We start from the raw sequence: 24263 nt of genomic DNA, 5'->3' as shown, positions 1-24263 counted from the left end.
TATATATATATATATATATATATATATATATATATATATATATATATATATATATATAATATCCTCTTCCTACCCTTATCCCAATTATTATTTGTGGTCGACGTAATATGTTTTTAATAGAAACCGCAAGCAGGTGGACCTGGTTGGGTATATTGCTAGCAATGGGATTCTCAGTCTCCATTACTAACAATCCGTTTCCCCCCTCCTCCTCCCAGGGAGGAAAGAAATTGTCAGTAATATGGATTACCTGGCCCATTGCTAGTAACCTATATTATATTTTCACAGTAGTTCCCTGTCAGGTCTACCTCCACGCTGTTCTCCCGGGAAACTATCGTGACAAATTTATCATTGAATTCGTCACGATGTGCTAACTGACCTGCCTTTTCATTCTCACCTATCATCTCTCACTGGTATCCCGCCAGTGTATACCGATAGCGCAGGCGGGGTTAACATTCCATTTACACCCATAAAATAAAAGCCTTCTGATTGGGTAGGAAAGGAATTGTTAGTAATACGGACTGCCAGGCCCATTGCTAGCAATATTCTTTGTCAGGTCAACCTCCACGTGCTCCCCCTGGAAACCATAGTACTGAATTCCATGTGTATTCATCACGATGGGCTAACTGACCTACTTTTTCATTCTCACCTATCATTATCCCTCGCTGGTGCCCCGCCAGCGTATTCCATTATCACAGACGAGATACCACTCCATTATCATCCATTAAAAGAAAAGGACTGCTGATCGCCAGAGGTTTTTTTTATACAACTTAGAATGGCAAACAAGCTGACGGCCCATCTGATGGAAAGTGGTAACCGTCGCCTATACACATGAGCAGTAGCATAGACATAACAGAGTATACTGTTTCGCCCATGATACCCCCCATGCGTTGCCATTCCTGAGGACTCAGGAGTTATTTCTCTGTACCCTGTAAATCCACTGCTATATCGCACCCTTCAAACCGAAACACAGCCATGCAAACACAACTGCTTCACGGTTGAAACACGAATGGGACAGAGGTGGCCAAGCAATCGACTTTTGTACAAAGTCTCCCTCTAGTAATATTACTTGATACAGGAATTCATAGCCGATATATATATATATATATATATATATTTATATATAAGTGTATTTGCATTACTTACAGCACTTAGAGAACTATATTAATCTATGGCTTGTAATCTAGACACGAGAGAACACTTAGAGAAAGAATTAAAGATGACACTGCTCACTCATATATATTTATTTAATTAATATAAATACATATATAATATAAATAATACAGAAGGTTACCACCAATAGTAGCCATGCTTGGTACACGGTAACCGCAGTTTTTTTTTTTTTTGGTGGGTGAAAATGGTATGGTAACCCCGCCTGTGCTAACGGGATACGCTAGCGGAGCACCAGTGAAGGGTGATAGATGAGAATGAAAACAGGCCAGTTAGCACATCATGATGAATTCATCAGGAATTAACCATGATAGTTTTCAGGGGGAACCGCGAGGATGTCAACCTGGTTGGGTATATTGCTAGCAATGGGATTCTCAGTCTCCATTACTAACAATCCCTTTCCCCCGACAAGCACAGTTAGATGATGTTCGGTTTGAGGTTTGGTGCTGTTTTAAGACGGTCGCTGCTGCCCATCCCTCGACAGTTAATCTCCCTTAGTTGCCTTTTACGATTCCCACGAAAAAGGGAATTATGGTCCATTCTATGCTGGGTCCACAAGCGTAAGAAGCATATAAATCAATACATATAATAAAATCGTAACTGCTTACTGTCTGTACATGATATATATATATATATATATATATATATATATATATATATATATATATATATATATATATATATATATATATATATATAAGAAAAACCTATTATAGGGGGCTTTATGAACGCAATAGAATCCAAAACATTGTTTTTTTTATAATTTTTGTTTAGCCGATTTGAACGTGGTTTTTACTAGTGCGTTACGGTTTGCTCCAATTAAACATTGAGCGTTTGTTTTATTTCAATCGGTTCATAAATAAAAAAGTTATATCGAACTAAAGGATCACATATAAAGTGTTATAAAATAATCGAAGTCAATTTAACTGAAATTGGCTTAATGAAGGTAGGTTATCTACACTAATATTATAAAGAGGAGAGATTTGTATTTTTGTGTGTATGTATGTTTGTAATGAATAAACACAAAAACTACTTTGCCGATTTCAAAAATTCTCTCACCATTAGAAAGCTACATTCACCCTGAGTAATACAGGCTATATTTATTGCTAGAAAACATTAGGGAACCTTACTAAAACTCTAGTAACGTAACTTAAGATGTAAAAAAAATGCTATGAAATATCTTTGGTCGCGTGCGCTGCGGAAACTATTGGTGATAGAACAAAAGTATGTTCTACAATATTGAAGAAAATATCAATAACTACAAAAAACTTGGCGACACTATATGTCCAACCATTATCGTTATGTCACAATGACCACTTTTTAAAATGTTGCAATTTATGCACCCGTGCGAAGCCGTATATCATATTTTAACTCTAGGATACTTTATATATTAATTGACGCGGGCAGAGCCACGGGAAACAGCTAGTAAATAAATAAAAGACAATGAAAAAAGGGAACATTTCATTTATGTGCAGCTCCAGTCGTCTATGTGTTCGTATTCGTCGTAATCTGGTACTCTCTGGTTCCAGTAAAACCTTGGTATTCGCGGAACTAGATTGTATCTGAAACAATAGAAAAGAATGAAGAATGTTATTATATTTTTTACCATACCAATACCATATCAGCCGTTCTATCCACTGGTGAACATAGGTCATATTGCTGGCGAGAATTGTACCAGAGGGAGACTGTACAAAAGTCGTTTGCTTGGACACCTCTGTCCCATTCGTGTTTCAACCGTGAAGCAGTTGTGTTTGCATGGCTGTGTTTCGGTTTGAAGGGTGGGATATGGCGTGAATTTACTGGGTACAGAGGAATAACACCTGAGTCAACGTACGGGGGGTATCATGGGCGAATACCAGTTGAATTAGCTAGAACTTTATTAGGTATTAGATACGTAATTGTCATTTAAGTAAATAATACAATACGAGACCGGATTCATGAACAGTTCCAATGGGAATGATATACGGGAACTACATAGTAATAAAATCGAGCAACGCCGCGGGAAACGGCTAGTACCTGAATATGATTTGACGTGTGTCTGTATTAACACCGAATCCAAAACTGCTCACCACCGCATGTATGATGCCTGAAATATTAAATTACTACACGTAGATAGATAGATACTCTTTATTGTTTCCTCCAATAGATTACAATAGTAAACTTATTATAGATACAAACAATTACAAGAAATAATCACAGTGAGAAAACAATGGGCGGCCTTATCGCTAAGAGCGATCTCTTGCAGGCAACCTTTGGATGGAGAGGAGTAATTATAAACAGTTTGATTGGAGGCACGATGAAGATTCTATTGTTACTGAATATGGATATATAATACATGTAATAGTGTAAATATATATCCCTATTTACTATTATATACATATATATACATACACATATACATATATATATACACACATAGATATACATACATACACATATACACACACATGTCAATAAACACCTACACAAATAAATAAGTATATAAATACTACCAACATGTACATATACGTAAAAAACAAAGTTATAAATTTTTAATAAGGTAATACATTTTAATACAACATAATGTGAACTTAATCAACTTCTATCGTTATTATGATAGAAACACTCCCTACATGTGAGTCGTGGGGGGGAGGGATTGTTAGTAATTAGTTAGTTAGTTAGCTATCAATATTCTCCACCTGGAAACTATCGTGACTAATTTATCGTTGAATTCGTCACGATGGGCTAACTGACCTGCCTTTTCATTCTCACCTATCATCTCTCACTGGTACCTCGCTAGTATATACCGATAATGCAGGCGGGGTTACTATTCCATTTTCAGGCATTAAAAAAAATGTGAGTCGTAACTATTAATCGATTGGTCGACCTTTGATTTGTATTAATTTTTATACTACTTGTCGAGTCAATTGTTCGTTTGTTTAAATTCTGATTATGTTCTATTGAAACAGGACTCTGGAACAGACAAAAACGTATAATTGTATTTTTTTATGCAACTTAGAATGGCAAACAAGCTGACGGCCCACCTGATGGAAAGTGGTAACCGTCGCCTATAGACATGAGCAGTATTGTGGACATAACAGAGTATACTGTTTCACCCATGATACCCCCCATGCGTTGCCATTCCTGAGGACTCAGGTGTTATTCCTCTGTACCCAGTAAACTTTACTTTCATTGCCATATCCCACCGTTCAAACCGAAACACAGCCATGCAAACACAACTGCTTCACGGATGAAACACAAATAGGACAGAGGTACCCAAGCAAACGGTTTTTGTACAACAGTCTCCCGTTTTCACTAGAATCAGAACAGTTCTTTGTACGTAATATTTTAGTTTGTGATCGAACGGTTATTTCTAAAACTCTTTCACAAACTTCGATATACGAGTCTGTGAAAGAGTTTTAGTCCCTTAGTCGCCTCGTTCGGCGATACCCATGGGAAAGGAATTATTTATATATATCTAATGTGAATTTGACAGAAGGGGAAAAATGTTAGGACACTTGATACGACACGACGAACTTATGAACATTATAATAGAAGGTAAGATAGAAGGAAGAAGGGGGAGAGGGAGACCGAGACATAGTTACATCAGGCAGATCAAGGAAGGAGTTGGTGTCGTGTCGTATCAAGAGGTGAAGAGACTCGCTGAAAATCGTAGTGAGTGGCAAGAGCTCCACCGACAAGAGCGCAGCTCTTAAATGGATAGATAGATAGATAGATCTAAATATACAACTCATATATCTAGTACATAGTATTTCCATCACTGTCTTAAACTGTCATACATAACATGTCACAAGTAGACCGAGTTTACTTTCAATATGGATTAAATGTAAACCAAATATAAATGTATGAAATAACAACATGAAATGTTTTCTTAATTTATAATTGATTTTATATCGACTACCCCTCATTTAATGGTATCTGTCATTTATTTATTTATTTAGAATATAATATCAAATGAAGGCGAATGTAATGGGCACACACAATGCAGTTTATTTATATTTCTTATTATTGTTATTTTTAATGAGGAGTTTCGCGACTGACTCTTGGCCACAGCAGAATATCAGTGTTTTGCTCTTTCAAGGGCAAAGCAATAAACTAAGTTGTGACCATTTTGTGTTACTATGGCACACGCATGAAGGAAAAGAAAGAAAGGAGATTGTTAGTTTATATATTTTGTTTTATTTTTTGTTTTTGTTTTGTGCTTTTTTATTTTCATTCTTTTATCTCTTTTACTGTGTATTATGTGTATGTTTTTTTTTTTTTTATTGTAATTTGTGTGCTGTATGTAATGTAATAAAATTATCTATCTATCTATCTATTATGAACTGTAGTAACATGGACTTTATTTATTTTTTATATTAATCAACCTGATTTTATGGACACTCATTATTATACATGGTTTCTTTCATACATGCACTTGTATTACTTGCATACACACACTCTAACTTGTCTACCTCGCTTTAGAATTATAGATAGATAGATACTCTTTATTGTTTCCTCCATAAGGTTACAATAGTAAACTTATTATAAATATAAACAATTACAAGAAATAATCACAATGAGAAAATAATGGGCGACCTTATCGCTAAGAGCGATCTCTTGCAGGCAACCTTTGGATGGAGAGGAGTAATTATAAACAATTTGGTGGGAGGCACGATGAGAAATTCTGTTAGTTCTAAATATGAAGATGTGATACATATAATAATACAAATACATATACATACATGTATATAAATACCTGCACAAATACATAAAAATATATAAATAAATACTGCTCACATGTATACGTTAAACACTTATAAAAATTTTGTTTGTATAAATAAAATCCGTTATTGACTGTATTTATAAGAGACTTAGCATGTAATTTGTTTTTTAAAAGCTGTTGATTTTTGTATTAAAAAAACATTAGGTATGGATACGTATTTTGTATACCACTGAGGTGGTAAACAAGCATACGGCCCATCTGATGGTAAGCGGTTACTGTAGCCTATGAACGCCTGCAATTTTTTTTTTTGTGGATGAAAATGGTCTCTCTCTCTCTCTGCCTGCGCTAACGGGATACGCTGGCGGACTACCAGTGAAGGGTGATAGATGAAAGTGAAAACAGGCCAGTTAGCCCATCATGATAAATTCATCAGGAATTAACCATGATAGTTTCCAGGGGGAACCGCGAGGAGGTGGACCTGGTTGGGTATATTGCTAGCAATGGTATTGGTTGCTGTGGATTTTTGTATAAAAAAAAAATTTGGGATGGATACGTAATCGCCGTGTAGTCCCGGCATAGAATAGGCCACCGCTTCCTCTCCCGTGGGTGTCGTAAGAGGAGACTAAGGAAGGACGAGGGATGGGCAGCAGCGACTCCCTTAAACCCCCAAGGGTGAGACTTATGTTCAGCAGTGAAGAGTTAAAGACTGATGAGAATAATTATAATATATTTATAATAAATGAATTTTCCCAAGATTTTGCCAAGAGACTACAGCATGGGGTACTTCAAAAGGGGGGTAAAGAGGTTTCTTCAGGGTCGGCAACGGGCGCGTAATGCCCATGGTATTGCAGGCGTTCATAGGCTACGGTAACCGCTTACTATCAGGTGGGCCGTACGCTTGTTTGCCACCACAGTGGTATGAAAAAAAATTTACCCAAAAATACAATTATTCCTTTAAACAGCATGTCTTGTAGCACGGTTATTAACTTTTTCTTCCGATATCCAATTATGAAATGCAAGAACAATTTGATATTGCTCCGATACGAGTTATAAAATGTTTTCAAGACACAAGAGAAACCTTCGCGGTTCATTTTAAAAAAGAAATCCATTTTTTTTCTCACGAATCAATGTGTGATTTTTCGTTTTGTAAACACAATTCCAAGGTCTCGATGAATGTTGTAATCGATTGTTTTAATCATAAATCTAGTTTAAATTAATTTTTCTTTATACCACTGTGGTGGCAAACAAGCATACGGCCCACCTGATGGTAAGCGGTTACTGTAGCCTATGAACGCCTGTTGTTTTTTTGGTGGATGAAAATGGAATGATAATCCAGCGACATAATGGCTCCATATTGTTCTGATAGATGCATATTTTTTTATGGATGAAAATGGTATGGTAACCCCGCCTGCGCTAACGGAATACGCTGGCGGAGCACCAGTGAAGGGTGGTAGATGAGAATGGAAACAGGCCAGTTAGCCCATCGTGATGAATTCAACAGGAATTTACCATGATAGTTTCCAGGGGGAACCACGAGGAGGTCGACCTGGTTGGGTATATTGCTAGCAATGGGATTCTCAGTCTCCATTACTAACAATCCCTTTCCCCCCAACGCCTACAATATTAGGGGTAATACGCGTGCGTTGCCGACCCTGAAAAAACTTTTTACCCCCCTTTTGAAGAACCCCGTGCTGTAGTCTCTTGGGAAAACCTCGGCAGGGAGCTCATTCCACAACCTGAGTGTTCGTGGGAGGAAACATCTCTGAAACCATTTTTCTTTTAATTTTGAACATGGATTATATCACCTTGATTTATTTCACCAATAAAGAAAGTCACGCAAAGAAGGGTTAATGGCTGAAAAACGATGAAGATAATTGTTATTTCTAAATAATAATATTATAAGAAATATATTAAAGATTAATATTTTAATATAATTATGTATTTTATTTTTCAGGTAAGCAACTTTGCGTCTTCTTATGATGGTAAGAAAGTGACTGCTAGTTCATCGTGAACATTTGATCTGTAGTTCCTTAGCTTCCTTTTTTTTTTTATAATAACGTCAACTATAAGTATGACTAATAAAAAAATCTTTACCTACTTTTGTAACATTCCGTTTCGTTTACTACTTGTTAGTGGCATAATGACAACACCAGCTCTTTGCCAGTGATATATATATCCATAAAATTTTAAGAGATATACAAGATTATGTATCGATGTTTAGCACTAGATGACGCTTCATAGATTAAGCAAAAGAATTACAGAATTAGATGAGATAGTACTACGCCATAAGACTATGTAATAATTAATATACTTTGCTTGCTTTAACTAAATTTAACGTTAAAACAACTAAACCGAGTCAATTTATAACTACCTATCTACTTGCGACGCATAAATCACTGAGATTAGAGACTACACCTAGTCCTTAATCTGAGGTAAATCACAAACAATTTATTGTTTTTTTCTTCAACACTGTCATCCGCCATTTTATTCGTAGATAAAAAATGGCAGTGTCCCGCCAATTTATCGCGACATGATTTTTTTTTCAAAGATGGATGATATTGTGTTGTTTTATTTTCATCGTTTTTAATTAATGTTCGCGCCAAAATGTCGCTTAGGGTTTACATTGTATCGTGAAGGGCATAGGATGGAGGGTGTCTGTGTGACAAAATGTCAAAATATACCTAATGAAAATCTTATTTATTACCTTATCGGTAAGATGCAGACAACGCTTTTAATCGAATAAGTAGTTTCATTCGAATAAATCGAATATTATTTGAGAATTCATATTCTAAAAGTAAATCGATTTGAGTGATTTTATTCATAAATTTTTTATTTAATTACATAATATAATTCTCCATTGTGTGTGTTATATAATTTGTATGCCAATATGGATACGTCGGGGGGAAAGGGATTGTTAGTAATGGAGTTTGACAGCCCCATTGCTAGCAATATGCCTTATTAGGTCGACCTCCACGTGGTTCTCCTTGGAAACCATCGTGAACAATTCCTGTTGAATTTGTCACGATGGGCTAACTGACCTACTTCATCCTCACCTATCATCCTTCACTGCTGTCCCGCCAGCGTATACCGTTTGCATAGTCAGGGTTACCATTACATTATCATTAATTGAAAGAAAAACTCAAGGACAACTATTTTACTTGATTTGTTAACGTAATAGTAGAGACATGTATATAAATGAATTAGTAAAATCTATATGTTACGCGAATGTACCAGTATGAGAGTGAAAAAATATTAATGGATGACGTTCCATTGTAATCCAAAAGAAAAAAAAATATTGTTTTGCATTTTGCACGTTTATATGCATGTATGTATATGTGTTATATATATATATATATATATATATATATATATATATATATATATATATATATATATATATATATATATATATATATATATATATATATATATATATATATATATATGTATTGCATCTCCCATCTTTTGGAGGAAACAATAAAGAGTATCTATCTATCTATCTATCTATTCTTTAAATAGTGCAATAAATAGTATATAAATAAAAATAAAATTGGAAGGTAACATGTTCCAAGAACATAATTATCGACAATTCCAAGAATGAACGCCAATTCTCCTGTGCAGTTATTGTCGAGTGCTCTTACATATTTGTTTCATATCCAATATCTGTCTACATAACTAGACAAAGCGAAGTTACATACGCGAATCGATAGCCCCTCAGAGATCCCTGGAAGGAACGAGGACAACCGTTCGCCTCTTAATATGTTCCATTCGTGTTTCAACCGTGAAGCAGTTGTGTTTGCATGGCTGTGTTTCGGTTTGAAGGGTGGGATATGGCGTGAATTTACTGGGTACAGAGGAATAACACCTGAGTCCTCAGGAATGGCAACGCATGGGGGGTATCATGAGCGAAACAGTATACTCTGTTATGTCCATGGTACTGCTCATGTCTATAGGCGACGGCTACCACTTTCCATCAGGTGGGCCGTCAGCTTGTTTGCCATTCTAAGTTGCATAAAAAAAAATGTTAAGGATCGAACAAATTCAATCAAAGTTGGTTATTCATTTGTTAATTTTTTCATTCATTCATTCAATTATACACACTCAGAGTTGAGAAAATACATCATGATACCAGCCTTGAACTGTCCATTGTTGAACATAAGACTCCACCTTTAGGGTTTTGTCAGATTACGTCTGGTAAGCGGATTAGCAACCGCAGTTTGGCTTTAGAGATGTTTTAAGAGGGACGCTGCTGCCCATACCTAGCTCTCCTTTAGTCGCCTCTTACGACGCCCACGGGAAAGGAATGTGTGGTCTATTCTATGCCGGGACAGCATGGCCAAAAATACTTAACAATAATAAATAATTATTATTATTGTGTTTGCATGGCTGTGTTTCGGTTTGAAGGGTGGCATATGGCAGTGAATTTACAGGGTACAGAGGAATAACACCCGAGTCCTCAGGAATGGCAACGCATGGGGGGGTATCATGGGCGAAACAGTATACTCTGTTATGTCCACGGTACTGCTCATGTCTATAGGCGACGGTTACCACTTTCCATCAGGTGGGCCGTCAACTCGTTTGCCATTCTACGTTGTATAAAATAATAATAATAATTATAGGAAGTAACTGAATTACGAATACCAAATATGTATTTGTATTTCAAGTACTGCCCAGTCCTGCCGATACGTGTCAAATGTGATTTCTCGTAATACACCATGTATTCTGATGAGAATTAATCATTTTAATTAAAAATCATTATTTTTAAAACAATTGTAAATGTTTTGAAATGACATTATTAAATCGTTTGAGCATAACGGATGAGTGTGGTAAACATTTTTTGATGATATTTTTTTCTCGTATAAAATGTGGGGTTGACAGCGCTAGAGCACAGATCGTCGTCACCCAAGATGGCTACCAAATCGTGTTTCCTGCTAGTTGGTAAGTATTAAAACTATTAATTTTGTCTTTTTCTTTTTTTTTATACAACTTAGAATGGCAAACAAGCTGACGGCCCACTTGATGTAAAGTGGTAACCGTCGCCTATACACATGAGCAGTACCACGGACATAACAGAGTATACTGTTTCGCTCATGATACCCCCCATGTTTTGCCATTCCTGAGGACTCAGGTGTTATTCCTCTGTATCCTGTAAATTCAATTTTGTCCAAAATAATGTTACAGAAACATGTAACAGAAAGTGACCTCTGCCTACCCCTCTTCTAATGGTATCTGTTATTTATTTACACTAGTCACAAAAATTAGGGGATATAAAAAAGATCAAAATTTTTGGATGATTTTCAACGAGCTGTAACTTCGAGGAAAATGATGGTACAGCAAAAAGAAAAAAATTAAATTGTAGTTCCAAGTGTCTAGTTTTCAGACGTGACCATGAATATTTTTTATCATGTTTGGGTTTGGAGTAATCTTAAGAAAAGTACTAAAAAATTTAGCAATTTTTTTTTTACCTAAAAAAAGATCTACGGGCTAAAAAAAAAATTGTATATATTTGTATTTAGAATAAAATATCAAATTGTAGCAAATATAATGGACACACACAATGTATTTTATTTATATTTCTTTTTTATTATTATTTTTTATTAAGGAATTTCACGACTGGGTCTTGGTCACAACAGAATATCAGTGTTTTACTCTTTTGAAGGCAAAGCAATAAACTGTGTTCTGACCATTTTGTGTTACTAAGGCACATGTTTGAAGGAAGAAAACTGTTACTTGTTTTATATATTTTGCTTTTTCTTTTTATATATGCATTCTTTTATTTCTTTCTACTGCGTACGCCTGTTGTTATTTGTGTGCTGTAAGTAATGCAAATAAATTATCTATCTATGTATTAAATGTGCAAAAAGCAGCCAGCTTTCTAGCATACTGATAACTAAATAACTAAACTGCATTGTAAAATAATAATAAAAAAATTTAGATAAGTAGTAAACTTTTCACTTACAGCGCCATCTATTTAAAGTAATCTGAAGCAGCAGTTCTCACACAGAATAACTTACTTTTAATTTTACAATTTTTTATCTAAACTTTAGTGATTTTCAAATTTTATTTTCCTTTGATTCTTTCCTGTATTATAATGAATATACTAAAAAAGAAATATTCAAATCGGTCAAATCGTTTTCGTGTTTTAGCAAGACTAATGAAAGTAATTGTTTTTTGTATATGTATATAGATAGACTAGCGACCTACAATGGCTTTGCACAGTTTTTTTAAAGTAATATATTTGCCTGTATTATTTTTTGACAATTTAGCTTTCTATAGGTGAAAGAATTAGTTTCAGGTAGTATTACAGGCGTCCATAGGTTACGGTAATTCCATTTACCATCAGTCGAGCCGTATGCTATTTCACCACTATAGTAGTATGAAAATTACTAAAATCGATTGCGTAGTTTTTGAATTTATTAAGTTGAAAAATAAAAATAACACGAATTTCTTATGAATATATTTAAAAAACCAAAATAAACTGTACATATAATAATACATTTTATTTCCCGTGTGGTCTCGGCATAGAATGCGCCACCCCTTCCTTGCCCATGAGTGTCGTAAGAGGCGACTAAAGGAACTTGATGGTCGAAGGGTGGCCAGGAGCGTCCCTCTTAAAATATCACCAAAGGCTAACTGCGGTTGCCAATCCGCCTGGCAAGCGTGGCAACTACTAGCAAAGGCCTCCAGCAGGGGGAGCCTATGTTCAGCGGTGGACAATTAAAGGCTGATATCACGATAATTAATAATTTATTAATGCATATCTTCACTAAGTACAGAATTAACAAAATTGAAAAAAAATCGAATATGGTTGCCGTTTTATATTATTTCAATACATTACACTAATTCTGCAAATCTATTTTCTTCTAGCTATCTTCTGCGCTGTACGCTGCAACCCTCTGGGCCAGACCACTGTATGCGAAACATCGCCTAACCATCTCCCAGGTTTACCAAATTATGGGACCACTACAGTCTGTGACACCGCACCCAACTTTCTTCCACATGGTCATCCATACTCCAACCTGGGTGGGACTACGACCGTCTGCGAGACTACTCCCAACGTTCTAGGCCTTGGTTATCCCGGTCTCGGTTTGGGTCTTCCTTTATCGGGTCTTGGATCATCCACCACGGTGTGTGAATCAACTCCTAATGTGGTCGGTCTTGGGTTGGGGGGAATCGGGGCATTAGGGGGTCTTGGGAGTTTAGGGGGTGTAGGCTATCTACCAGGTCTAGGTTTGGGTTATCCTTATAACGCATTGGGGGCAACAACGGTATGCGACACTGTCCCTAATACGTTAGGTCATGGTTACCCTCACGGATCATACAATTTGCCACTCGGACTGGGGGCTGGACTGGGTTCGACAACTGTGTGCGAGAGTGCCCCCAACGTTGTTGGTTATGGGGGTTACCCCGTCGGTTATCCGTACGGGGGTCTCCCAATTGGGGGTCTATCCGGCTTAAACCCTTTAGGGTCGACGACGGTCTGCGACAGCGCACCAAACTGGAGTCTACCGATTGGCAGAGCTTTTTTATAAGTAATCAATCTTCCACAGCGTCCATTAAAAGTTCAAATACGCGTGTAGGAAGTATTGGTAGATCATTCCAGAACAATTACAGCTCATTCTCCTCTGACAACGGCCACAATATTGCAATAATTTGCAAATAACGCCCTCGCTCTTTCTAATATAAGCAAGTTACAAAAAATCAATTCAGTCATTCACAGATAAATAATTTGATTAGATAAAGAATAAAAAAACATCACGTGATATTAAAAAAAAATAGGCTTTATCTTGTTGAATGATTATCAAGTCTCATACCGAATTTTAATTGTTTATATCTGCTTTACTCATGTGTAAATTCGGGATTGCTCGAGTTATTTGCTAATCGCGACACAATCGCGAGATGTGACCATGCAAAAGGGCTTCTAAAGAGTCCGAAAGTAGCTCGATAATTTCGGAATTGCGTATGTAAAGCCGATATAAATAATTATATGTCCTTTTTCTTTAAAACCTTTGTCTGAATTGAACCAAAAAAAAAATATTTGTATTTACCTGACATCGAAATTGTTTAATTGTATTATTTTGTAGAATTATATATTATTATTGGCATAATAAAATGTTATAGTATTTTAACAGTTGTTTCAATTATTACTAATTTAATCTTCCTTTTAAGTACATTATGTAATTCTAAAATTGTTAAGACAACCTTATTGCTGAAAATTATCACGGTTTTAATTTAAATTATTATTAATTTATTAAAAAAAAATCGTCAATTATATTTTTTATATAAATAGACTTGAAATTTTAACGCAACAAAGTAGAAATAAAACAAAATTTAGTTATAATTGCTCAATGTACCCGTACTATATTTCGTTTGCTCACACAAATATACAAATGTAGTTTAAATATAGATTAAAACATATAAATAAATACTATTAGATAATTAATTTTAAATAATATACATATTATCCGTAACACGGGTCGCTAGGGGGCAGGCAAGGGTTGCATGGGGGCGGACAAGGGTTGCATGGGGACGGGCAAGGGTTGTATGGGGGCGGGCAAGAGTCGCATGGGGGCAGGCAAGGATCACAAGGGGGAGAACAAGGGTTGTATGGGTCACCCGGGTTGTAAGAATCGCATGGGGGTTGAGAAGGATCACATGGGGGTTGGCTGGGGTCACATGGTGGTTTGAAGGCATCACAAGGGGGTTGGCAGGGATCAGATTGAGATCGACATGGTATCACGCAGGCACAACCGATTGTTTTAAAGCAAGTTGGGGGATTTGGCTTGAAGCAGATGATTGGTGGGGCGGGGACAATTATTCTGGGTGGTTTGACGATGAGGCCATCTGGATTAGGTGGTTGAACAGGTGGGGGTTGTACCTGAAAGAAAAAATATTTATCGCATGTAAATACTATTATAGATTAACTACGTTCTTTTTATTAAGAATCCATAAAATCGTAATCATAATCGCTTTGCCTTGCCTATTGCTGGTGTTTCCCTTGTATTTGAGTGGTTTTTCATCCGATATTATTTATTATTATATATTATATTATGTATACATATGTACAATATAATGTATATATGTATAATGTAGGCAATGTTAGTATAATAATGTATGTTATTTTGAAATTACTATTCTAATTTATTATTGTTGCCGTCCACTGCTGGACATAAACCTCCCCCATAGACCGCCATAAAGAACGGTCCTGAGTCATCTGCATCCACAGGGAATCAGTGGATGCAGTTGGATCAATGCAATATAATACCTTTAAATATCTCAAAACATCTAACTGCGGTTGTCAAACCCGCTTTCCAAACGTGGCAACTACTGACAACCCCCCCCCCCCCCCCACCCCACCTATTGTTAACATCGTGAATTATTACATTATGTTAATTAAAAATATCTATTGTACTCACCTTTATGGGGGGCAATCTGGGCACGTGTACTGGGGGTGGTCTGACCACGATCGGGGGTGGTCGTGGGGGATTAATCGCCGGTGGTCTCACACATATCGGTGGTGGTTGGGGTGGCTGTACACAGGGTGGCTTGACCGTTATAGGAGGCAATTGATCCGGTTGTATCGGAGCTGGTTTCACGAAGATCCGACCAGGGCCCGGTGGTCGGATGGCGCCGGGCCGGACGATAATTGGTGGTGGAGTCGGGAACCGAATCTGCCCTGGTTTTATTATTATTGTATCTGAAAATATTATAAATATTTGTTATTACCACAAAGGGGGCAAAACAAGCATACAGCCTGTCTGATTGTAAATCATCCAAGTCCATTCTTGTTCACAACATTTATAAATTACCTATGTAATTTACATGAAAAGATTGATGAATGTGGAAGAAGCGAAAGAGATTTGTTTGAATCAAAGCATTTGATGTTCCATTGTTTCTGTCTACCCTAATGGGAGACAGGCATGACAGATATGTATGTATGTAATTTACAAGTGCAATAACGAATAAATGTGCATTTCTTGCTTCTTAAATTAAAACAAAATTGTCTAAATCTAAAATATCATTCTAGAATCCTTTTACAGTTTATGTTATTTTAATATGTCAGTCACGACCATCTTCGAAATCACTACTATTTTTTTCCCATCACTTTCGCTTTGTTTCACTGTTTAGTCATATTTTCAGCTGACATTGTTTCCGCTCTATGAAATATTAGTGTTTCCCAGTTTCGTACGGCTAGTTAGAAAGATAAATTAATATTTTTGATATTTTGCGTTATTTTATTATAATTCTCGTCAATGATATTTTTCAAATTGATATTATAGCTTAAATTACTGATTGGTAATGTAGTTTTTAAAAATAAAAGAGAAAAGAAAGTAAGAAAAAAAAAAACAAAAAAGAAGAAAGAAAGGTGAAAGAGTTTTTAAAAAAGGTCGAGTAATTTTTTACTTTAATTATTACAAATAAACAAAAATACAAGAAAATCAAATCTCACCGCTTTATAATATTAAGTATATACTTGCTAAACCTTAAGATACTTTTAACATTTAGCTTTCTTATTAGTATGCCAATTATAATTAATTAAATAAATTAACTTTAAAGAAAACTTACTAGGTGGCGCTTGTCCGTTTGCAAACCTAACTCTCGGTTCGCACGGGTCACACGGTCCAATCTGTATAGTCCCTGGACCTCCATTACTCGGGTCACAGGGGTCACTAGGGGGCGGACAAGGACAAGGGGGTGGACAGGGACAAGGGGGTGGACACGGACAAGGGGGTTCGCAGGGAGGCTCGCACGGGCACGGGCAGGGGAACTGTGGTTCCGGCACCGGCTGAGCCAAAACCGAGCCGAGAAGCAAAACTGTGTGTAAAAAATAAAAAAAAATACCTTAAATTATAGTTACGATACGGTATGAAATCAGATGCTGTGACGCAAACTATTGGTAAAACCCTACGGAGGAGACCTTTGGTCGGCAGTGGACAATTTGTATATATATACAAATTGCCTCCTCCTTTTATGAAGTCGGTCGAAAACTACAAGTTAAAGATAAATTAATCTTACCGGATAACCATAGCACTTTGCCCCGCGCCATCTTTCGGTCGTCTGGTGTATTGAGCAATGCATTCTACAATTTATACGCCCATATATTAAACTAAAGTCACTGGCCAAAGCCGAATCGAATTATTAAACGAAAAAAGAAAAGTAAAAAAAAAAAAAAAATATTTAAAAAATAAAAAAATAAGGTTATAATTTTTAAATGGACTGATGCACTCGAAATGGTTTTGTTTGAATAACTGTTTTAAATGTTTAAAATAGTGACGTTCCGTTACACGACTTTGAATAACACGTTCCTGTTTTGAAATTCGAATTTAAATATAAAATGGAAATAATATTATTAAAAAAAAATATATTTTTTATACAACTTAGAATGGCAAACAAGCTGACGGCCCACTTGATGGAAAGTGGTAACCGTCGCCTATAGACATGAGCAGTAACATGGACATAACAGAGTATACTGTTTCGCCTATGATACCCCCCATGCGTTGCCATTCCTGAGGAGTCAGATGTTATTCCTCTGTACCCTGTAAATTCACTGCCATATCGCACCCTTCAAACCGAAACACAGCCATGCAAACACAACTGCTTCACGGTTGAAACACGAATAGAGCAGAGGTACCCAAGCAATCGACTTTTGTACAAAGTCTCCCTCTGGTTTTAACGACTTGGCTATGAAAGTCGCGTTGTAGAAAAAAGAAAGTATAATTGCTGTTTAAAACATTTATTTTACAGAACAATTTCAATGTCCATACATTATTATGTAGTATTGTTGGTAAAAAAACACTTATTTTTAAATGGATGATAATGGAATGGTAACCCCGCCTGCGCTAACGGTATACGCTGGAGGGGAACCAGTGAAAGAGTATAGTTCAGTTAGTCCATCGTAATGAAAACTCCTGGAATTCAGTGCGATGGTTTCCAGAAAGGACCATATAGTCCCAATCCCTTCCCCCTAGATATTTTTCACTGTGTCATTATGCACAAGCTTATGTCATTCTCTCTTAGACTAGTTTATTGCGTTTCCTTACTTACTTTTAAAATATTCTGAGGTCGAAAAGGGTATAGTACATTCTTTGTTAAGGTCGTTGGTCACTAAATTAAAATTGAGCATTAAATACTACATAGATGGCGCTAGATTCGAGACATGTGGTGTTTGTTATTTTGTACTTAATTAAAAATAATTTGAGGCAAAATTTTTAGACTGGCGAGTCCTATTCGTGTTTCAACTGTGAAGCAGTTGTGTTTGCATGGCTGTGTTTCGGTTTGAAGGGTGAGATATGGCAGTGAATTTACAGGGTACAGAGGAATAACACCTGAGTCCTCAGGAATGGCAACGCATGGGGTGTATCATGGGCGAAACATGTTATGTCCATGGTACTGCTCATGCCTATAGGCGACGGTTACCACTTTCCATCAAGAAAAAAGGGATTTTTTGGAATTCCACTGCAGGAGAATTTGCTTTGTATTATGCGATTGATAGTACTTTTTTATACTACAAAGATGACAAACAAGCCTACAGACCGTCTGATGGTAGCGGTTACTATAACCTATGGACGCCTGCAGCACTATGAGCCAAAAATAGTCAAACTGTTTATAATTACTTCTCTCTATCCAAAGGTTGGCTGCAAGAGATCGCTCTCAGCGATAAGATCGCCCATTGTTTTCTCAGAGTGAATATTTCTTATAATTGTTTCTATTTAGAATAAGTTTACTATTGTAATACCTTACTTAATATTGTAAAACGCGCTTCCTAATGCCATTAAGAGACTACCGACTAAACCGTCTTTCAAAAAAAGCGCTCACTTTTTTTCGTTATCCGAGCAGTAAGTGCTTTATATTATTCTCAATTTCGTGTATAATGTAGTATATGTCATATATGTGTAAGTATATTTGTTATTTATATATATTTATTCGTTTATATATGTAATTTAAGTATGTATGTATATCAATAATTACTAGTACCGCATTCGAGTATTCTGACACTTCCCTACGGTTGACTGGGAGAGAATGCTTCAAGCATTAAGTCCGCCATGTACACATATATGTACTAATGAATAAATGGATAAATTATTTCTTTTCCATTTTTGTTTTTGCTTATAAATAATATATTAAATGGTAGGTTTTTATTGTACGGATAATCTGGTAGTATTGTTTTATTGTTACCCTATTCCCTTTGGCCGCAACAGAATATCAGTGCTTTGCTCTTTTGAGGGCGAAGCAATGAACTGAGTTGTGGCCATTTTGTATTGCTATGGCACACTCACAAACGAAAATTGTATTTAGCTTTGTGTATCTTTTTTTTAATCTTAATTTTATCTCGCCTTTTTTTGTACATTTATATTGTAATTTGTGTGCTGTAAGTAAGTAATGCAAATAAATTATCTATCTATCTATCTAGATATGGGCAAGCCCATCAAACGTTTTCCTTAATAACGGTTAAATATCACTAAAAACGCAGCCTCCAACACCAGTGTCGTAGCAATAAAAACTTTTTTATTCACCATCTTTAAGGTTTTCGTTTCCTGTTGTTCGAAGGGGAATTTTATGATTTTATGAATTACGCAGTACTCTCTTGTGATTGTCGATGGAAGATTGAAAATTTTATTGTAAAATTGGTGTTTTAAACGATGGTGATACTGTATTAAAAAAAGACTATTGTTCAATTATATGTCTATTTATTTTTATAAATATACATAATTAAATATCCCACGAAATAACCGAGTCTGAATGTGACAACACTAGTTATTTATATAAACTCAAATTTACTATCACTGGAGTTTTTTTTTATGCAACTTAGAACGGCAAACAAGCTGACGGTCCATCTGATGGGAAGTGGTAACCGTCGCCTATAGACATGAGCAGTACCGTGGACGTAACAGAGTATACTGTTTAGTCTATGATATCTCTCATGCGTTGCCATTGCTGAGGACTCGGGTGTTATTTCTCTGTACCCTGTAAATTCACGCCATGTCTCACCCTTCAAACTGAAACACAGCCACGCAAACACAACTGCTTCAATAAACTTTTAAAACGAATTTGTTAGTTACAAGATAGTTACTAGTTTATAAAATTAATAAAGAAGATTACTGATAATAATACACGGACGATTCCGTTGAAGGTTCCAGAAAAACGCTGACAAAAGCCGCTCACACAATTATTTGGCACTGTGACGCTTTATTGCTGTTATTCATGACAAAAGAAACTGAAAATAAGTTCTATAACAGCTCATTTCATAATAGTAAATAGGTTTATAGCTTTAATAAATAAAAGATTCAGTTATTGTGTGCCAAATCGCAACATTTCCCCCAGCCTTGAAAAATAACATGGCGGCTGTATGCAGGAGAATGGTGGATTGCGGTTAGATTTTTTTATTTGTTTATTTTTTTGTATATACATTATAATATAAATGTATGTATATTAATGTGCCTCCCACCAAATTGTATATAATTACTCCTCTCCATCCAAAGGTTGGCTGCAAGAGATCGCTCTTAGCGATAAGGCCGCCCATTGTTTTCTCATTGTGATTATTTCTTGTAATTGTTTATATTTACAATAAGTTTACTATTGTAATCTTTTGGAGGAAACAATAAAGAGTATCTATCTATCTATCTATCTATCTATCTATCTATCTATCTATCTATAATGTTGTTGGAGAATAACAAAAATCAATGTTTGTCACGTTAACTCTAATGTAATGTCACCTCGCCTGCGCTATCGGTATATACTGGCACCAACGACAAATGATAGGAAAGGACGAAAGCAACCCCATTGCAACGGTAAGAATTTACCACGATAGTTTAGACAAGGTCGACCTGGTAATATAATTATACATAATTTCAAATAATATGTACATTTATTTTTAGATACAAAATCGGGACTTAAAGCGTTGTAAAAGCTTTTCCAGGTAAACAGTACCTGCATAGCAGCTTCTTTATTGTCGATGTTTCGACGTGGATTGCATCGCGTCGTGGTCACGTGTGTGGGTACCGTGGGTGCGGTTTTTTTTATACAATTTAGAATGGCAAACAAGCTGACGGCCCACCTGATGGAAAGTGATAACCGTCGCCTATAGACATGAGCAGTGCCATGGACATAACAGAGTATACTGTTTCGCCCATGATATCCCCCATGCGTTCCCATTCCTGGTCACGACAGAACTGAAGTGAGCGGCGTCTTCGTCTGGCAGCTCACGCAGTCTCCTCAAGTACCCTCACACAGTCACCATTATTATCTAGGGCTACTTTACCAGAGGGAGACTTTGTACAAAAGTCGTTTGCTTGGGTACCTCTGTCCCATTTGTGTTTCAACCGGGAAGCAGTTGTGTTTGCATGGCTGTGTTTCGGTTTGAAGGGTGGGATATGACGTGAATTTACTGGGTACAGAGGAATAACACCTGAGTCCTCAGGAATGGCAACGCATGGGGGGTATCATGGGCGAAACAGTATACCCTGTTATGTCCATGGTACTGCTCATGTCTATAGGCGACGGTTACCACTTTCCATCAGGTGGGCCGACAGCTTATTTGCCATTCTAAGTTGTATAAAAAAAAAAACCACCTCAGTTGTTTTTGTCAAGTGTTAGTTTGAGGTGGGAGAAACTGTTAGACACCAGCATCCACCCCGCATGTAGGGGTCGTGTGCAGCGGTGTAGCGTGCGAGTCCTCGTGTCTCAAATCTTGCTCTCATCTCGAAGCAAAATATCGCTCGCTCGGCGGCTCGTATCTCAAAACACTTGTTTTTTTTTTTGACGGGTGAAAATGGTATGGTAACCCCGCCTGCGCTAACGGGATACGCTGGCGGAGCACCAGTGAAGGGTGATAGATAAGATTGGAAACAGGCCAGTTAGCCCATTATGATGAATTCATCAGGAATTAACCACGATAGTTTCCAGGGGGAACCGCGAGGAGGTGGACCTGGTTGGGTATATTGCTAGCAATGGGATTCTCAGTCTCCATTACTAACAATCCCTTTCCCCCAACACTCGTATATCGAGATACCACTGTATATTGTACTTTTTTTTAATAAACGATTCATGGCTATATTGCTAGCAATGGGCATTTTAAATGTCATTACTAACAATCCCTTTCCCCCCTCAATAACCTTCAGCTAACATCGAATGATACTTATATTTGCCGTCTATGTCAGCACGTACGTCCCACACAAACTCCGCAACTAACGAACTGTATGTGTACGTGACACGATTCACGCGAATAGTTTGTGAACTAACTTGTCAAATTTACGTTCGGGTTCTGCGATATGGGTGGCTTGATATGCGGCGTTCTGTGGCCACAGCGACGGTTTCTAGTCGCAGTGATTATTTTCTAGTCGATTTCAGAAAGACTCAATTCGGTTTTATTTTTTTTACCAGTTCATCATCATCATATCAGCCTTTAACTGTCCACTGCTGGACATAAGGCTCCCCACTAGTGGGGTTTTGCAAGTAGTTACCACGTCAGGCTTTAGAGGTGTTTTAAGTTTTTACTGGTAATTCCGCTACCGTTAGCATGTGTGTGACTGCCAACACTCTTCTTTCTACATACATACATACATATCTGTCACGCCTGTCTCCCATTAGGGTAGGCAGAAACAATGGATCACCAAATGCTTCGATTCAAACGAACCTCTTTCGCTTCCTCCACATTCATCAATCTTTTCATACACGCTCGCCGGTTACGGGTACTTTTGATTTGGCCCTTCTTCAGCACGTCGGCTACTTGGTCAACATACGTCCGTCTAGGGCGGCCCCTATCGACATCTTCTTTCTTATATGTGAAATATCTGATTCGATCATATTTTCAGATCAGACTTCATAGATCGCTAACGTCTTTGATTACATCTCGACGGCTCGAGACCTATCAATACAAATTCAAATTCAAATTCAAATTCAAAAATCATTTATTCATGTAGGACATTTTAGCCGCTTATGAACGTCAAATTTTTACATTATAATTTTATTTTTTTCCCTACCGTCCAGTTCGGTATATAGACCCAATTGAGAAGAACTGGCAAGAAACTCAATTGAATTACTTTTTTTTTAAAGCCAGTTTATTTACAATGTATATTTATATAGGTGTCTATGTCTAACATTAAATGAAAATTCAGTGCATGAACAACTATTGCCATGCACACTCGTCATTCAAGTAATCGTTTAGTGAGTAATAGGCTTTGCTCAGCAAATATGATTTAACAGATGTTTTGAATTTATTTAAGGGTAATCCCAACATATCCTTTGGTATCTTATTGTAAATTTTTATACCTATTCCCATCTATCCCCATATGACTGGTTATTCGATTACAATTATTTTGTTTAATTCCGCTACCGTTAGTATGTGTGTGATTGCCAACACTCTTCTTATATGTGAAATATGTATCTCAATATATTTTACAGCAGCATAGATTGATTCTAAGTTTCATATGTCGCAAACGTCTTCGATTACATCTTTGCTTTGAGGCTTCTCAATACCATATGACTGGTTATTCTATTAGAATTATTTTGTTTAATTCCGCTACCGTTAGTATGTATGTGTGTGGCTGCCAACACTCTTCTTTCTTATATCTGACATTTCTGTCTCAATAAGTTCTACAGCATAATTTAATTCTATGTTTCATAGATCGCTAACGTCTTCGATTACATCTCGACGGCTCGAAGCCTATCAATACAATATGACTGGTAATTCGATGAGAACAGGGAGCCCTGTCCTGAATTTATTTTGTTACTTGTGCAAACTTATTTTGTCTACTGCCCACTTTGAGAATAAATTATTTTTTAGCGCCCCCATTTTTTCACTTACATAAAAACTATTACTTCAAGATCAACAAATCACCCCCCAAGCCTCACAACGTCCTTATTTTTTTCTGGTTCTCTTACCACTCCCCTTTAGGTCTGCAGCGCCCACAAGGGTACGTTATCGCCCACTTTGGTAAATGCTGGATTAGAATGATTTTGTTTAATTCCGCTACCGTTAGTATGTGTGCGACTGCCAACACTTGAAGATTGGTTACCAATGGTAATGATCAATGTTTAAATAACCAGTGTTATGAACTTAAGCTAGATAACATCTAGTTTAGTAAAATATGTATTTTTTCGTCACCTCATAACTGCGTCAGTTGTAAACCGACTTATAGATTGTAGTATAGTTTTTAAGTCAATATAAATCGTTTTTTTTAGTATAGTTTTTACTAGCGACTCGCCCCGGCTTCGCACGGGTGCAATGCTCATACTAAATATACCTACATAATATTGAATTTACTGGGTATGGTATTTATTGAAGTTACAGGAATGGCAACGCATGTGGGGTATCATTGGCGAAACAGTATACTCTGTTATGTCCACGGTACTGCTCACGTCTATAGGCGACGGTTACCACTTTCCATCAGGT

General features: G+C 36.7%; 4 protein-coding genes across 7 annotated transcripts in view; 2 read left to right on the top strand and 2 right to left on the bottom strand.

The window, feature by feature from the left end:
- The window catches only part of LOC113522397 (igLON family member 5-like), a 132276-nt gene that overhangs the window by 41592 nt on the left and 66421 nt on the right, over positions 1-24263 (top strand). The window lies entirely within an intron of this gene.
- LOC116413323 (uncharacterized) lies at positions 2615-6969 on the bottom strand. The gene is made up of 3 exons (XM_031911762.2): positions 6807-6969; positions 3184-3253; positions 2615-2729 (listed from the first exon to the last, which is right to left on the bottom strand). The coding sequence occupies exons 1-3, from the start codon at positions 6961-6963 to the stop codon at positions 2633-2635; spliced, it is 324 nt and encodes a 107-aa protein (XP_031767622.1). The 5' UTR covers positions 6964-6969; the 3' UTR covers positions 2615-2632.
- On the top strand, positions 10707-14001 carry LOC116413341 (elastin-like). Its single transcript, XM_031911921.2, has 2 exons — positions 10707-10810; positions 12740-14001. The coding sequence occupies exons 1-2, from the start codon at positions 10780-10782 to the stop codon at positions 13402-13404; spliced, it is 696 nt and encodes a 231-aa protein (XP_031767781.1). The 5' UTR covers positions 10707-10779; the 3' UTR covers positions 13405-14001.
- LOC113517813 (uncharacterized) lies at positions 14203-17116 on the bottom strand. The gene is made up of 4 exons (XM_052892186.1): positions 16889-17116; positions 16439-16687; positions 15289-15569; positions 14203-14750 (listed from the first exon to the last, which is right to left on the bottom strand). Exons 1-4 carry the CDS (start codon positions 16917-16919, stop codon positions 14334-14336), a joined length of 978 nt encoding a protein of 325 aa, XP_052748146.1. The 5' UTR covers positions 16920-17116; the 3' UTR covers positions 14203-14333.

This window comes from Galleria mellonella, unplaced genomic scaffold, assembly GCF_026898425.1.
Source record: "Galleria mellonella isolate WM207_F2 unplaced genomic scaffold, CSIRO_AGI_GalMel_v1 utg150, whole genome shotgun sequence".
Classification (NCBI taxonomy): Eukaryota; Metazoa; Arthropoda; class Insecta; order Lepidoptera; family Pyralidae; genus Galleria; species Galleria mellonella.
The sequence above is the reverse complement of the archived record's forward strand: the minus strand, read 5'-3'. Positions and strand labels throughout refer to the sequence as shown.